The sequence below is a fragment of the Brassica napus genome, chromosome C1 (assembly GCF_020379485.1).
Source record: "Brassica napus cultivar Da-Ae chromosome C1, Da-Ae, whole genome shotgun sequence".
Lineage (NCBI taxonomy): Eukaryota > Viridiplantae > Streptophyta > Magnoliopsida > Brassicales > Brassicaceae > Brassica > Brassica napus.
The window spans coordinates 48,236,040-48,253,384 of NC_063444.1; the positions used below are offsets into that span (position 1 = coordinate 48,236,040).

Consider the following 17,345-nt stretch of genomic DNA (forward strand, 5'->3'; position numbering starts at 1 on the left):
AAAATCATCACCCAACATTCACTACACAACATAACAAAAGCTCTAACAACATAACTTGTAGCTTAGGTGGTGAAGATATATTCCCAAGCTCAAGAATACCGTTGAGTTGGTTATTAGACAAATTAAAGTAATCAATAGAAGGAATTGTGAAGAGAGAAGAAGGCAGGGTTCCAGTGAAAGCATTGTTACTTGCATCGAAAATTCTCAATTTGGATAGTGAAGTGATGTTATGAGGAACTGTTCCTGTAAACTGATTGACGCTGAGTACTAAATATGACATCTCTGTCAGATTCAGTAGTGTAATGGGCAAGCTTCCATTGAGCTTATTTTAATAAACACTTAAGGTGGTCAGCTGGTTTAGATAGCCAATAGAAGATGGGATATCACCAACAATAGTCATGTTCTTCTGATAAACGCTGCGTTAGCGTCTGCGTCTCTTTTTTGCTCTATATTTCCGTTACTTTAAAAGCAAGATTGCTGAAAAACCACTTTGCCGCTAAAAATTGTAGCGTCAGTTACGACTCACGCGGCGACTATTTTTTACTATTACGGCGACACTTTTATGTCATCACCATTGTCCGCGTCGTTTCACACGAAGTAGCCACCGTAAGATTTGGAGTCGCTGACGTGAGAAGCTGCGTTAATCAAAAGATTTCCAATAGAAGATGGAATCTGACCCAAAATTTGAGTAGAAGAAAGGTCAAGGTAGGTGAGATGAGATGAGAAAGATTTCCAATCGAAGATGGAGAAGTGCATCCCTTTGATCAGGACGACACAAGTGCCTAGTAGTATCCGCAGACACGTCCTCATAATTGTAGCAGAAAAAGAAAAGTATAGAAAGAGTAAGAGAAATGGTACACGTTAAGTTCCAAAAGCCTCTCATTTTTCTTTAAGCTAATTTAACTGTATATTTATTACACAAAGAAAAATTCACTATACATTACAGCGAAAGCAAAACAACTTTCCTAATCGATATTAAGTTCATGCGTGGAAATTTCTCTGGTCATATTAAATAGTAAGAAAGCAGACTATATGCACCAGTTGCCCTCCTCATTGATTTCGAAGCAGACTGAGACTGACAGACGTGTAGACCTGCTCGTGTACTTGCTTGAGAGAAAGTCCGAGAGAACGTTCTTTATAGGAAGAATACATATAAGCTGCTAATTTAGTGAAAAACCAAGAACAAAACATGAGCTAAAGCACAAATTCGTATAAAGAAAGCAATCAAAAGAATGGTTTGGATTTGGATGGTAAGTTGTTTGATACACTGGATGATGTAATCAAATTTGCCCCTCTACTATGAGAAGATGAGCGTTCAGGGGGCAGAGTAAAAAGTTAGTTAGTATTCATTGGTGTTTTTGAACTAACTGTGGACCTAAGAATCTTTTGATGAGGTCAACAAATTGTTTACAATCCCAATGAACTTCTAATGAACAACATTGTTGTAACTGTTTTGCTTTGTTCATCCCAAACTTCTAAAGCCTTGCACGATACATTACAGCCAAAAAAAAAAATACATAGCGAGTAGATATAATAGAAGGCAAAGTACTTAAGAATTTCAAACTTTGGAGCAGAGCCCTTCTTCCTTGATGGGTTCCAGCTTAAATGACTCACCAGTCTTCACTCCATTTAACTTCACAGAACCCTGTCAACTCTTTTCCCAATCCCAGTCTTCCATATTTGTCAGCCTTTTATCTTCCTCGCCTTCTCGATACAATTCCCCTTCAAAAACATTTCACCGGTAGACACTGCCACAAAGACTCGAAAACATTACAAACTTTGACAACAATGTTGAAATGATTAATGAAAACCTAACTACGTACCAGTTTACAGCTCTTGAGGTTGTATGGTCAGAGAGTTAGTGTAACGAATCTGTATTGGCTTGCTGTATATGAAGAATAACACAACTAGAGAGCAGGCGTTGTACCAGTTTGCACAAGTTTGTTTCTTCCAATGTTTGGTAATAACAAGTTGATTTAAAACTCTGGAATATTAACTCTTTAATGAGTTGTTGTACTGCTGCGTCCGCGTTTGTTTCGGACAAAAGGATTCATGAACAAATATGTATCCAATCACCCAACCAAAGGCAAAACCAGGTATGACTCCTATTACAACTCCTCTTCCTCTTCCTCTTCTTCTTCCTCTGATTGGGGGTTTGTGGTGAGGAAGCATCGGAGAGTGGAGGATGTGGATCAGAGTGGAGGGGAAGGGTCGTCGTGTAGGGAGCTGGCGAGGGCGATTTTGAAGTTGGGGGAGGTGTACGAGAGGGTCGAAGCAGAGGATGATGGTTGAGCTGGAGAAGCAGAGGATGGAAGCTGCGAAGGAGCTTGAGTTGCAACGGATGAACATGCTGATGGATATGCAGATGGAGCTTGAAAGATCCAAGCTTGGTAAACGTTGAGCTGCTGCTTCAGGTAAAGATATAAACTTTCTTGGTCTCTGTTTCTGCTAAGCGATTGTGAATATATGGTAAAGTTTTCATTTTTATGTGCTTTTATAGATTGAAACTTTAGCTTCTGAGGTTTCAGATTGTTGATTTGGAACCATAACTTTGAGCATTTACTCTTGATTCTATATTACTTGTTCATCATATGATCAATCACCCAACCAAAGGCAAAACCAGGTATGACTCCTATGACAGCTGCTATCCAACTCAACACCTCTTCCTCTTCTTCTTCCTCTAAATGGGGCGTTTCATGCGGTGTTGGCGTGTGAATATCTCTGCAAATTTCTTCAAGAGAAGGGCCAGAAAGTCCCGGATTACCGTCAAAGGAAGTGCAGTTCAGCCTTAGAAACTGAGTGCCTCCTGGTACTAGACCTGTAAGCTTGTTATGAGAGAAGTTCATGTATGAAAGGAATGAGAGGCTCCCTAGCTCTTGGGGAATTTCTCCTGAAAGCTGGTTTTGGGAAACGTCCAATGACTCAAGAGCTGTCAGGTCTCCCATAGATGAAGGGATGTGGCCAGTGAAAGCATTGTTCGACAAGCTGAGCACAAGAAGCTCTTTCAATAGACCGATGGAGCTTGGGATCTCTCCTTCAAATTTGTTCCCTGAAAAGTCGAGTGCTCTCAAAGTTTTTAGGATACGTTGATATTCCATCCCTAAACCTTTATTCATCAACACCATTGAATCATGGTAATAGTAATATCCCATGTACATATCATCCCGCTGATCATAAGAAACAGTCCCAAGTAACGACATAGCACTCCACTTCACAAAGTAGTCTGATGGCAAAGCTCCATTGAAGTGGTTGTGCGATATGTCGATGATTTGCAACTCAGGGAACGAAGTTTGATGTACCGGTCCATGGAAAGCATTGGAGCGTAACACAAGAATTTTTAGTTGTAGTAGAGAACTCAACCACAACGGAAACGTATCATTGATAAAGTTGCTTTCCACGTTCAGAACTTCAAGATAAGGGGAATGAATCAAAGTTCTTGGAAGCTTTCCAGTCAGTTGGTTATGACCGACGTCAAGCGTTATTAAGCTTTCAAATATATTCTCCGGAAGACCTCCATGAAGACGATTCTGACGAAGGTTTAGGTATAAAAGAGAAAGCTTGAGATTACCCAGACAACGAGGGATTAAACCACTGAAGTTGTTGTTTGATAAATCAAGAATGTATACAGAGCGCAAATCACATATGAAAGAAGGAATCTTTCCCGTGAAATTGTTGTCTGAGGCAAGCACGGTTATGCTATATAGCCCTGAAACTAAAACTGTTGTTGGTTTTTCGAAGCCAGTGAAATTGTTGTTGGAAAGATCCAGGTAAGACAGATTCGGTAGCTTCGTCCACAACCAGCCGGGCACTTGTCCTTTGATTTTATTGTTGGAAATGTCTATAAATGACATATTTTGGTTTCTTACAAACTCTGGAAACTCGTTGATACCGCAGCCTGACAATTCCAAATAATGCAGCAAAGGGGGATCTGAGACTGGACTCTTGTTTGTGGCTGAAACATGGTTGCCTGAGAGAACCAACCAACTGAGTCTCTTAAAATATGACAAGATATCATTCAAGTCAATGGTAGTGGTCGTGTTCAAATAGGATAGGTCAAGATCTTCCAGCCTCTTGAGATGCGAGAAGATACTAAAATCAATCGGACCTTGTGTCTTGTAGTGGGAAAGGTCAAGTCGGACAAGGTTTGTAAATTTTGATATCGTGGCCGGGATTGGCCCTCTCAAGTTGTTTCTGCCAACGTCTAACTCTCGTAGCTTAGATGGTGAAGATATATTCCCAAGTTCAAGATTACCGTTGAGTTGGTTATCAAACAAATCAACACTATCCATAGAAGGAAGGGTTAAGAGGGAAGAAGGCAGGGTCCCAGTGAAAGCGTTGTTTCTTGCATCAAAGGTCGTCAATTTGGATAGCGAAGTGATGTTAGGAGGAATTGTTCCTGTGAACTGATTGTAATAGAGTAGCAAAGATGACAACTCTGTCAAATTCAGTAGTGCAATGGGAAAGCTTCCATTGAGCCAATTTACAGCAACATCTAAGCTGGTCAACTTGTTTAGATTGCCAAAAGAAGATGGGATTTCTCCAACAATATTGTTCCCAGAAAGGCGAAGATAAGCGAGGTTATAAAGATTTCCAATAGAAGATGGAATCTTGCCCGAAATCTGATTCGAACGAAGCTCAAGATTGGTGAGATGAGAAAGATTTCCAATCGCAGATGGAATCTGACCCGAAAAACGATTTTGAGAAAGATCGATAGAGGTGAGATAATAAAGATCTACTATCGAAGAAGGAATGAACTCGCTGAAACCATTTAGTGAAAGGTCGAGAGAGGTGAGATGAGAAAGGTTTCCAATTGAAGACATGATTTGACCACTAAAATCATTAAGTGAAAGGTTTAGGGTGGTTAGAGAATGAAGGTTTTGCAGACTGCTATTGGAACGAAACGTGCCACGTAGGTTGCTGCAACTAAGGTCTAGCTCGATCACTTCACCGGATTTGGCATCGCACGTGATACCCTCCCAATTACAGCAGTCGCTGTTATTCGCCCATGAGTCCGTCTTCCGATGAGACACTAGTATATCATCATTGATATAACAATTATAAGAAGAAAAGGAAGAGTTTAGAACCTCGAACTCGGTCTTGAATTGGAGAAGTGCATCCCTTTGTTCCGGACGACACAAGTGCCTAGTTGGAACCGCAGACACGTCCTCATAACTGTAGCCGAGTAAGAGAAGTATAGAAAGAGTAAGAGAAAAGGTACTCGTTATGTTCCAAAAGCCTTTCATTCTTCTTTTAAGCTTATTTAACTTTGAAATGAAAAGGGAAATTGGTGATGAGTAACATGCTTCCATGCCCATCTCTTTATAGCGCAATAATAGACTTCGTTTTTATTCCACACAAAAAAATATCCACAGAGATAAATCCAATATTCATCACGTCGAAGGCAAAATCTTTGTGTCGGATAGTCAAATTTCCACACATATTGGTCCCCTACACTAATTACATGAATTTTCAAAAAAAAAATTGTCTACACCAAAGAAGACGTTAATTATGAAGTCTTAATTTGCTTAGGTTTATATTTGGATTCAAACTAATGTTTACGAGACCCATGCATATTGCATATACTAAGACCCATGCATTGCATATATTATAGTCTTTCGATTTGATAGTAAATGAATGTTTTATCTTTTTTACTTATAATTTAAAAAAGTCAAGATTTTATGACAATATGACATTCCTAGCTTTAATAAAAAAAAACTAATTTAACTGCTACACTAGTTTAATTTTGATAGAATTTCAAAATAAGAATGAATCTCTTATACTAATAAGAAGAAAACAAACATCAACCTTTCCAAGAAAAATCAACGGCCAGCGGTCTTATTTTTATTTTTGGTTTATTCCTCATGACTTCAAAAATGAGAAATATATGCAAACATGACAAAAGGATCAACCCTTCACTAAGAATCAATCACTTGGAGATACTTCAGGTGGCCTAGCGGCAGTACTGAAGGGATTCTCACACACGACTGCCAGAGGTCGCGGGTTCGACACTCTGTCGGCGGGGTGGTACTGAAACCTCTCCAACAAAATTCTAAGGGGTTTTCCTGGATGCGGGGTCTTTCGGGGTGGGGTCAGTCACTATAAAAAGTTTACCCACAACAGTTTTGAGATACTTCAGGTGGCCTAGCGGCAGTACTGAAGGGATTCTCACACACGACTGCCAGAGGTCGCGGGTTCGACACTCTGTCGGCGGGGTGGTACTGAAACCTCTCCAAAAAAATCCTAAGGGGTTTTCCTAGATGCGGGGCCTTTCGGGGTGGGGTCAGTCAATATAAAAAGTTTACCCACAACAGTTTTTAACCGGGCCTCGTGGTCTGGTGGTAAAAGAACCTCGGCTGAGGTGCCCGACTTCGAGCCCCGGCCACAGCGGATTTAACATCCCTTCCGCTGGAGCGCTGGACCCCCTACGGGGGATAGTTGGGACTGTGGCTGCCCAGATACCATAGTTATCAAAAAAAAAAAATGAGCAAAAATATCAAGCTAGCTGGACGAGAATATTCTTCATGACAGAAGAATTAATTTTTCGTCATGAATGTAATCACGATCGAGCCATATGTCCCCATATCATAGCGAGTACATTCTTCAACTAAGAGCATATGCAATGGTGTGCTCCAGCAATGGATCTTTAGCATTATTTTATTAATATATATTTTTTTGAATAGTTAAGGATTGGAATCAAAAATGGTCGTCCAATGGTGTGTCTGAAGATGAAGTCCTTAGCAATAATAAAAAAAAAATTAAATTGAAATTGAAATTTTGTTAATTGCATAACTAAAAATAAAGATACAATGATGAAAGGAAAAGATACACAAATTATTAATCTTCATCACCAAATTTGTTCTAAATATTTTTGATTAAATCATTCTTCAATCGTTCATGCATATGCCTATCACGAAGATCATTCCGATTGGGAAACAAATTATTCATATTTGTAGGCCTCTTGGTTTCGACCTCTGAACTTCTGGTGACGTCTCCTTCTTCAAATTCTTCTGCATCGTACCGGCTGTAACCATCTCGTTCATTTTCAACTATCATATTGTGTAGTATGATACACGCTCTCATAATCTTCCTTATCTTTTCTTTGTCCAATGTACGAACCGGGTTTTTCACAATCACAAATCAAGCTTGCAATACTCTAAAAGCCCGCTCCACATCTTTTCGGGCTGCTTCTTGCACTTTAGCAAATAACTCTTGTTTCGGAGATTGAGGGAGTGTGATAGATTGGATAAATGTTGACCATTTGGGATATATACAGTCTGTGAGGTAGTATGCCAACTTATACATGTGTCCGTTGACCACATACCTTAACCTGGGAGCTCGACCTTCTAAAATATCATCAAATACAGGAGACCGATCGAGGACATTAATATCATTTAATGTACCTGGATGACCAAAAAAGGTGTGCCAGATCCAAAAATCTTGCGAAGCTACAGCCTCTAGGACAATTGTCGGTTTTGATGATCCACGTGCGTACTGTCCTTTCCAAGCGGTTGGGCAATTTTTCCACTCCCAATGCATACAGTCAATGCTCCCGACCAAATCCTGGTTTTTATTAAGCAGCAGCAAGATCGTACCTGGCAAGACAATCTCGAGTTGAGACGTTGTGGCTTAAATCCTCCAAAGCTCTTCCTGAAAACACATAACAGAAAAGAGTTACAAGTATTTTTTATTCAAATAAATTACCTAAACTAAGGATAGTAACTTACCAGCACAAAATCATGACCGTTATTACCATGACCAGTAGACAAACTCCCTTTGCAACCCCTGAATTCTTCTTACGTAACAAACCAACGGTCTTCTCTAGCTTTGCCACCTTCTGGTCAGTCTCAAAGAATTGATCCTTGAGAAGCCTGATTTTTCTCTGAACGTCACGCATCTCCTCCATGATCGCCACATCCCACCACTTCCAAATGTGACAGTCTCCATCGTCAACGTTGACGCACGAGAAGTACCTTCTGCCTGGATCTCTAGGAGTGTACGAAGTTTCAACAACTGGCTCAGCACCACAATAGCATGTCGTCGGGATGCCTTCATCTGCCTCAGGTTGCAGTGGGTACTGAACCGGCTCTTCAATTGTGTAGCTACTCTCAGCTTCATCCGCGTAGGCTTCAGCTTCTGCTAAGAGTAGGGAGGTCATGTCAAACTCCGAAGATGAAGAAGGCTGGCTGTAGCTATAGTCTTGTCCCATGGTTGGTTGACCTGAAAAAAATAGATAATTTATAAGCAAAGAAGAAGGATTATTAAAGAGCAATAAGACTACAGAGCAACAGAACAGAATAACGAGAACGAGAACTAATAAAACAAGATAGGCAACACTACAGAGGGCATCCAAGATTGAGTTTTCGAGTTTAACAGACAACAAGATAAGAATAACCAAACCATACAGATACGCAAACTAAAAACCAAACACATATAAACCGTAATAAGAAAACAAATAGACGTTCAAATCGATTGAAAACAAATTGGTATTTCGAAACCGAAATCGAAACATGTTTAAGAACAAATACGAAGATCCCTTAGATTGAAACCGAGAACGTTTTGAATAAGTTGAAGCCAAAAGAATCGGAAATCAATTGAAAACCCAAAAAAATTTTGAAACCCTAAATCGAAAGTATCCCCAAATCGATTGAAACGGAAAACGAACCCTAAATTGAGACGATAACATCATAAAACCTAGTTTAATCATTAAATCGACCACAGAAGACAACGATTTACCTTGGATCTTCGTGGAAGAACACGATTGAGGAACCACAACGATATCGCCTTTTCGTCGAGAGCTTTGTTTTTTTTTTCCTCGGCTTCGGTTGAATGATTTTTTTTTTTCAAAACAAAACACATATGCGACCCAGCCCTATCACCCTCCGCCACGTGCACAAGGATCAAGTCCTTCGACTCCTTATCTACGGACTCATCCTTGGTTATCTTAACCTAAATATTATTATAAAATTGCATAATACATCGGTTTAGCGGCTAAGGACTCCCAACGTGCCTCCGTTGCGGTTGGTCTAATAATATTCCTCAGGGCGAGATTGTCTACTCGGGAAAAGTGCCTATTTCAACGTGAATTTTAACCATCATACTTATTCCTACCTGAACTTTGTAATAATGCATATTTCATACCGAACTACATAAAAATTCAAAAAATACTACATGAACTTTAAGCGTTGTGTTTCCTTCACGAACTTTACAGTAGTGCATATTTCATATTGAACTAAACAAAAATTCAAAAATACTACATGAACTCTCAAAATCGTGCTTATATATATTGACAATCAAAGTTGTTAGTCATCTGTTAATTTATCAAAATGACTTCATTTTGGAATTTTTTTGTAAAATTAATTGTGAATGTGACTGAATCATTTGGATAGTGAAGTGATGTTATGAGGAATTGTGCCTGTGAACTGATTGTAATAGAGTCCTAAATATGACAACTTTGTCAAATTCAGTAGTGCAATGGGAAGGCTTCCATTGAGCCTATTGAGACTAGCATCTAAGGTGGTCAGCTGGTTTAGATTGCCAAAAGAAGATGGGATTTCTCCAACAATATCATTCCCAAAAAGGTCAAGATAAGCGAGGTTATAAAGATTTCCAATCGAAGATGGAATCCGACCCGAAATCTGATTCGAACGAAGGTCAAGATTGGTGAGATGAGAAAGATTTCCAATCCAAGTTGGAATCTGACCCAAAATCTGATTAGAACGAAGGTCAAGATTGGTGAGATGAGAAAGATTTCCAATCCAAGATGGAATCTGACCAGGAAAACTATTATATGAAAGATCGAGATAGGTGAGATGAGAAAGATTTCCAATAGAAGATGGAATCTGACCAGAAAAACGATTAGATGAAAGATCGAGAAAGTTGAGATAATAAATATCTACTATCGAAGAAGGAATGAACTCGCTGAAACCATTTCGCGAAAGGTCCACAGAGGTGAGATGAGAAAGGTTTCCAATTAAAGACATGATTGGACCACTAAATTCATTATTTGAAAGGACTAGAGTGGTTAGAGAATGAAGGTTTTGAAGACTGCTACTAGAATGAAACCTGCCACGTAGGTAGCTGCAACTAAGGTCTATCCCAATCACTTCACCGGAATTGGGGTTGCACGTTATACCCTCCCAATTACAGCAGTCGCTGTTATTCATCCATGACTCTGTTTTCCCATGAGGTTTAATACCTTTATACATACAATAATAGTAAGTTAAGGAAAAGTTTAGAACCTCAAACTCGTTCTTGAATTGGAGAAGTGCATCCCTTTGTTCCGGACGACACAAGTGCCTAGTGGGAACCGCAGACACGTCCTCATAACTGTAGCCGAATAGGAAAAGTATAGAAAGAGTAAGAGAAAAGGTACTCGTTATGTTCCAAAAGCCTTTCATTCTTCTTTAAGCTTATTTAACTTTGAAATGAAAAGGGAAATTGGTGATGAGTAACATGCTTCCATGCCCATCTCTTTATAGCGCAATAATAGACTTCGTTTTTATTCCACACAGAAAATATCCACAGAGATAAATCCAATATTCATCACGTCGAAAGCAAAGTCTTTGTGTCGGATAGTCAAATTTCCACACATATTGGTCCCCTACACTAATTACATGAATTTTCAAAAAAAAAAAATTGTCTACACCAAAGAAGACGTTAATTATGAAGTCTTATTTTGCTTAGGTTTATATTTGGATTCAAACTAATGTTTACGAGACCCATGCATATTGCATATACTAAGACCCATGCATTGCATATATTATAGTCTTTCGATTTGATAGTAAATGAATGTTTTATCTTTTTTACTTATAATTTAAAAAAGTCAAGATTTTATGACATTATGACATTCCTAGCTTTAAGAAAAAAAAAACTAATTTAACTGCTACACTAGTTTAATTTTGATAGAATTTCAAAATAAGAATGAATCTCTTATACTAATAAGAAGAAAACAAACATCAACCTTTACAAGAAAAATCAACGGCCAGTGGTCTTATTTTTATTTTTGGTTTATTCCTCATGACTTCGAAAATGAGAAATATATGCAAACATGACAAAAGGATCAACTCTTCACTAAGAATCAATCAAAATGAGCAAAAATATCAAGCTAGCTGGACGAGAACATTCTTCATGACAGAAGAATTAATTTTTCGTCATGAATGTAATCACTATCGAGCCATATGGCCCCATATCATAGCGAGTACATTCTTCAACTAATAATATTCCTCAGGGGAGATCGTCTACTCGGGAAAAGTGCATATTTCAACGTGAATTTTAACCATCGTACTTATTCCTACCTGAACTTTGTAATAATGTCTATTTCATACCGAACTACATAAAAATTCAAAAAATACTACATGAACTTTAAGTGTTGTGTATTTTTCTTCACGAACTTTAAAGTAGTGCATCTTTCATATTGAACTAACAAAAAAATTCAAAAATACTACATGAACTCTTAAAATCGTGCTTATATATATATTGACAATCAAAGTTGTTAGTCATCCATTAATTTATCAAAATGACGTCATTTTGGAATTTTTTTGTAAAATTAATTGTGAATGTGACTGAATCATTGGGAAAAATGTTTATTTCAACCTGAACTTTACCCGTCGTGCTTATTTTCTCCCGAACTTTGAAGTGGTGGTATTCCATACCGAATTACATAAAACTTTAAAATACTATATAAACTTTAAGTGTTGTACTTTTTCCTTTCTGAAATTTATAGTAGTGCATATTTCATACTGAACTAAACAAAAAATTCAAAAACACTACATAAATTCTCAAAATTGTGCTAATATATATATATTAATCGTCAAAGGTGTTATTCAACCATTAATCTATCAAACGACGTCGTTTTTGATAAATTATGTAAAATGTAAAATTTAAATACTGTATAAACTCACAAAATCGTGTTTATATATATTGACGTCAAAAATATTAGTCATCCGTTAATTTATTAAATGACGTCATTTTGAATATATTCTGTAAAATTAAAAATTAATTTTTGGAAGGTTCAAATTCTCATACTGGTGGACAAGTAAAATCAGATTAATTACTAGACCAATGTAAATTTATTGTATAAATTTTTAAACAGTAACTGATATTTAAGTTTTATTTTAATCAAATAAATATTATCAAAGTTTTATTGTTCCAGTTTTATAAAAAAATGTATAATCATTTATGTTTTAATTTAACTTTAAAAATATTTTATAAATTTAGACCAATTATTATTAATTTAAATATTTACTTTATAGTATTACTAAAAATTGAACTATATTGTAAAATTTTAGAATTTTGTGTTGGTTTGCCTTTAGATCAGAGGCAAAAGATTTTGTTTTTGATAAATTCTGTAAAATTTAAAATTTGAAAATACTACATAAACTTTCAAAATCGTGTTTATATATAGATTGACAATCAAAGATGTTAGTCATCCGTTAATTTATCAAAATGACGTCATTTTGGTTAAATTTTGTAAAATTAAAAATTAATATGTAAACACGATTTTGAGAGTTTATGTAATATTTTTAAGGTGTTTAAAAATATAGTATTGTTAAATTAAAAATTTACAGAATTTATTAAAAACAACGTCGTTTGATAAATTAATTGTTGAATAACACCTTTGATGGTCAGTATAGCACGATTTTAAGAGTACATGTAGTATTTTTGAATTTTTGTTTAGTTCAGTATGATATATGCACTACTGTAAACTTCGCAAAGAAAAAGGCATAACGTTTAAAATTCATGTAGTATTTTTGAGCTTTTATGTAGTTCGGTATGAAATACGCACTTTTACAAAGTTCAGGTAAGAATAAACACAATGAGTAATGTTCAGGTTGAAATATGCATTTTCCCCGATTTTACTCGGTCGATTTTTCTTTCTTCTTCAATATATGAAGCGAAATTCTATCGAATAGCCTTTTTAATTCATAAAAATAGTTATCAAGATGGAAAATGATCGAAAGAGATTTTATTAAAAGTTAAATATGTATTTATATCCCTAAAGTTAATTAATCTAGACTTAGGGTTTAGAGCTAAAATGTGAGATTTTGGGATAAGATTTCAAGTTTAAAAAGGATAAAAAATAAATGTAAAAAATTCAAAATAAATTTTTTTTTGTCATTTTATTTTTTGAGGGCTATTTTTATGATAAAAACTTAAAAATAGTTATCTGAGAGAATTGCCCGAAAATAAATGTTGATGACCCAATCAGTTTCCGCATTTTTTCTTTCTCAGTCCATAATAACAAGTTTGGTGATAATTATCCCACTTTCATTCGATAAAATATACAGAAAAGAGACTAGTTCACATATGGAGGAGACTAGTTGGTAAGACTAGTTCAGATTTTTTTATTATGTTTTTCCCCACTTTCTATATTAATGTATTTTTGTAATATACATTATTAATCGTTTCATACATAGTTTCAAGCAACCTACGAGAGACCTTCCAAGTCCACAAGAAGGTTAGGGGAATCATCTACCTTCATCCATGAACCATCTTCACCACAGGATTGAACCACGAAGCTGACTCCTTTCACGTCCGAATCTAGCACCAGTTCCGAAACGTAGTAGGCTGGTACGTGAGAGATTCCGAGGAACACTCTCTCGCTTCTTGGTTTCTCCAAAACCTTCCTCGATCTTAGTACATCAGTTGACTTCACACTCTCTGCATACACATTGTACACTGGGAGAACAGAGTCTTCACGCTGTTTCTGTCTCCATTCTAGCTTAACCCTGAGGATCTTAGAACCGGAATTACACGGTACAAGCTGTATGTTATGAGCCTCGATGACCCATGATGACGGTGGAGGTAAGGAAACGAAGTTTTGCTGGAGGAGCTGAACATGATCTTTGATTGAGATGTGACCGAGCAATGCAACGTACTCTGATGTCTTTGTCGAGTTCTATGGTCCGTAGCAAAAGGCAAAGATTTCAATCAGTGTGTGTCCATCCATGACAAGGCTTGTCTCGTGTACCGTCCACTCGGATACAGTCTGCTCTGATGTGACGAGGCACTTCAAGAACATGTGATCTACTAATATGGGGATTGGTTCTTGTGGGGCCACAAGTATTGATTTAGTTTCGTGTGATGGGGATGAGAAACGAAGCAGGAGTCCAAGTTTAGAAGTTTCATCTGATTTCACCTGCACCAACTCCAAAATTATTCATTAGTAAGAGAAACAAGAAGATCTCATAATGTGATGTATCTAAAAGCAAAGACTTACAGAGTAGGAGACTGTGATGGGGGAAGAAGAAAGGTGAAGAAGGGGTTTAAAAAGCCTTGCTGTGAAATACACATCTCCTTCGAGTCTTCCTTTAAATTCGATGTTTCCTCCTCCGTTATAAGATGCTTCTCTAGCACTAAACAAATTCATGTGCTTACCGTTATACACGTTTGCAAATAAATGTATCTAAATCAACAAAAAGTCAAAAACAGTTTTTAGTTTCAGGGCCAGAACTCACTCAACAGTGACCTGAATGATATCAGTGTTGTCTTCCTTGAACTCTAGGAGTGGCTGACGTGAATAACACAACAATCAGATGAGAAGATAATATTATATGTACAATGAATGACTATAAGATGGTTGAACCTGGAGACTTTGGCAAGATATGTTGTACCATGGAGCATCAGATAACTGATAGGAAGAAAGACTAGATCAATCTCAGATTACCTGATTGAAATCCGAGTAAAAAGGCAAGATTTGTGGATATGTTTGGACTATTCCCCATGACTTCTCAACAAGTGACCACCATCTGAAGGTAAAACGCATCAAGGAAAATAACAACAAAGAAATGGCAATTTCTTATAATAATCAAACAGACAAAAGAAGTAATACTTATTCTGAGCTGTATGAAAATTAGGAGGTTGTGCAGTCTCATATACCCATCCGGGAGCAAGCTCTGCCAAACGCTCAGCATACATCAGAGCAGACTCCTTAGTGGAAAGCATCTCATTGCAGGTAGCTTTACCTTCCTCAGCCAAACGCTCAGCATACACATGAACTTCAATTTTTTGTGTTCACTAATCTATTTCCACACAGATTGGTCGGTCCCTTGCATTAATTACGAGAAGTTTCAAACAAATTTCAAACCAACCAACAAGTACTTACTAAAGACTTATTTACTTAGGTTTACATTTGCGATACAATTTTCCTAATCGATATTAAGTTCATGTGTGGATATTTCTCATGGCATATTTAATAGTATGCTTGAATGCAGAAAGCAGAGTTGCCTCCTCATTGATTGATACGGGTCTATCAGACTACCAGTTTACCGTGTAGGTCAGCTCGTGTACTTGCTTTTGAGAAGACCAAGAGAAAAGTCTGAGAGAACCTTCTTTACAAGAAGAAAACGTAAGCCAGTCTTGAGTCGAAAAGTAAAGACGGGAACTAAAAGGAGTGGGAAGTCTTTTGAACTTCGGCAAATACAATCCCCACGCCAACCCTCACAGCCATAAACTATATAGAACCGTCCCATATCCAAAAAATATTCTGAGAACAAACTCAATCGAATGTGAAGTTAGTACTTAAGTAGCTCGTGAAATAACGAAATACTGAGAACAAAAAAATGAGATTTGTACAACGGAAGTAATCAAAAAGAGCCAATATTTAGCCAACTAGACTTTTGTGACTTTTGCTTGTTCTAAAGCTTTTAAAGTCATTTAGGAGATTTAGCCAATATCCGTGTGAAGGATCGTCGTGTAGAGAGCTGGCGAGAACGATTTTGAAGCTTCATTTTTATGTGCTTGTAAAGATTGAATCTTTAAGCTTCTGAGGCTTCAGATTGTTGATTTGGAACCATATCTTTGAGCATCTACTCAATTGAGTTGAATTGTGTTGTTGTTGTACAGGGAAGAAGTTGTAGGATTAGATTTGTGGAGAAGCTATACTCTGGTAGAGCAACGAGCAGTGGTTGTGATAGAATAATTTGTATTTGTATTTATGAATAGGAAAGAAGAATCCAATGTTCAGGAAACACCGATTCAAGAAATACAATGTTAAGCAACTAGTCAGACTAGCGACTCAATCACTGGATTTCCCAGGAAAGTAGAAAAGAAAAGAAAAGAAAATGTTCATACTACTCCAATGAATGAAAATGAAAGCGTCCCTCTCTTTTTAATTGAAATCGTAACAAACTTCTTCTTGCGTCCTCTCTCTCTTCTGACGTGGCTGATGACGTGTCCCGCACCACTTGAATATCTGTATCAAATCCTCCCTGTTTAGACAACCTTGTCCACAAGGTTTGTATCAGGAAAGCGCTTCTCCAGATCATACAAAAGCTCCCACGTTGAATCCTCTGCAGGTCTATTCTTCCATTTCACCAAATCCATTGTTGCAGGTTTGTTCTGCCTTTTAACCATTTTCCTCTCAATGATAAACTCCGGTTCCTTAACCAACAACTCATTGTTAAGAGAAGGCAAAGCCGTTGAAGTATGGACATCCCCCACCACTATCTTAAGTTGTGAAACATGAAAAACCGGATGGACTTGAGAAGACTCCGGAAGCCTCAACTTGTAAGCAACCTTCCCACAACGATCAATGATCTCATAAGGCCCATAATATTTTGGTGCTAGCTTCTGATTACTTCGGTGAACTACGGAGTTTTGCCTGTAAGGTTGCAACTTCACAAAGACATAATCACCAACATTGAAAGACCTGTCAGTGCGATGATCATTAGCAACCTGTTGCATACGATGCTGAGCTCTCAAGAGATGAAACTTCAAGACCAATAACATCTTCTCCCTTTCTTCCAACGACCGAGCTACCACTGCCACTTTAGTCTCTCCAGGTAGATAAGGTAAGTGTTGTGGAGGAGCTTGACCATACACAGCTTCAAAAGGAGACATCTGAATAGCTGTGTGATAGTTCGTGTTGTACCAAAACTCAGCTAGAGGCAACCACCGACTCCAAAGATGTGGTTCATCACTACACATGCACCTCAAATATGTCTCCAAGCAGCGATTAACCACCTCAGATTGTCCATCACTCTGAGGATGGTACGCACTTGAGTAATTCAGTGCTACACCCTGCAAAGCAAACAGCTCTTTCCAAAAATCACTTAAGAAAACTGCATCACGATCGCTGACAATAGATCTTGGGAAGCCGTGTAACTTGAACACATTGTTGAGAAAAGCTTGAGCCACTGATGCTGCAGTATACGGATGAGAGAGAGCAATGAAGTGAGCGGCCTTAGATAACCTGTCAACCACCACCAAAATCACTGTTTTACCCGCAGAAGAAGGTAATCCATCGATAAAATCCATGGAAATGTCTGTCCAAATCAACTCAGGAATTGGTAAAGGTTGGATCAGACCAGGATAAGCTGCAGTGTCATACTTGCATCTTTGACAAA

At 37.5% G+C, this 17,345-nt stretch overlaps 1 protein-coding gene and 1 pseudogene across 3 annotated transcripts; both read right to left on the minus strand.

Annotated features, from left to right (window-relative positions):
* Positions 1-1,370: 1,370 nt before the first annotated feature.
* Positions 1,371-10,432, minus strand: LOC106382270 (receptor-like protein 53). Of its 3 annotated transcripts, none has more exons than XM_048744705.1 (3): positions 10,239-10,432; positions 1,824-5,172; positions 1,371-1,748 (listed from the first exon to the last, which is right to left on the minus strand). In XM_048744705.1, exons 1-2 carry the CDS (start codon positions 10,322-10,324, stop codon positions 2,577-2,579), a joined length of 2,682 nt encoding a protein of 893 aa, XP_048600662.1. In that variant the 5' UTR covers positions 10,325-10,432; the 3' UTR covers positions 1,371-1,748; positions 1,824-2,576. The 3 variants fall into 3 exon arrangements, with proteins under 3 accessions (XP_048600662.1, XP_048600663.1, XP_013677724.1); XM_048744706.1 differs by lacking the exon at positions 10,239-10,432 and adding an exon at positions 7,401-7,622; XM_013822270.3 differs by lacking the exon at positions 10,239-10,432 and having other exon boundaries at positions 1,824-6,513.
* LOC111202000 lies at positions 6,761-16,075 on the minus strand (annotated as a pseudogene).
* Positions 16,076-17,345: the final 1,270 nt, after the last annotated feature.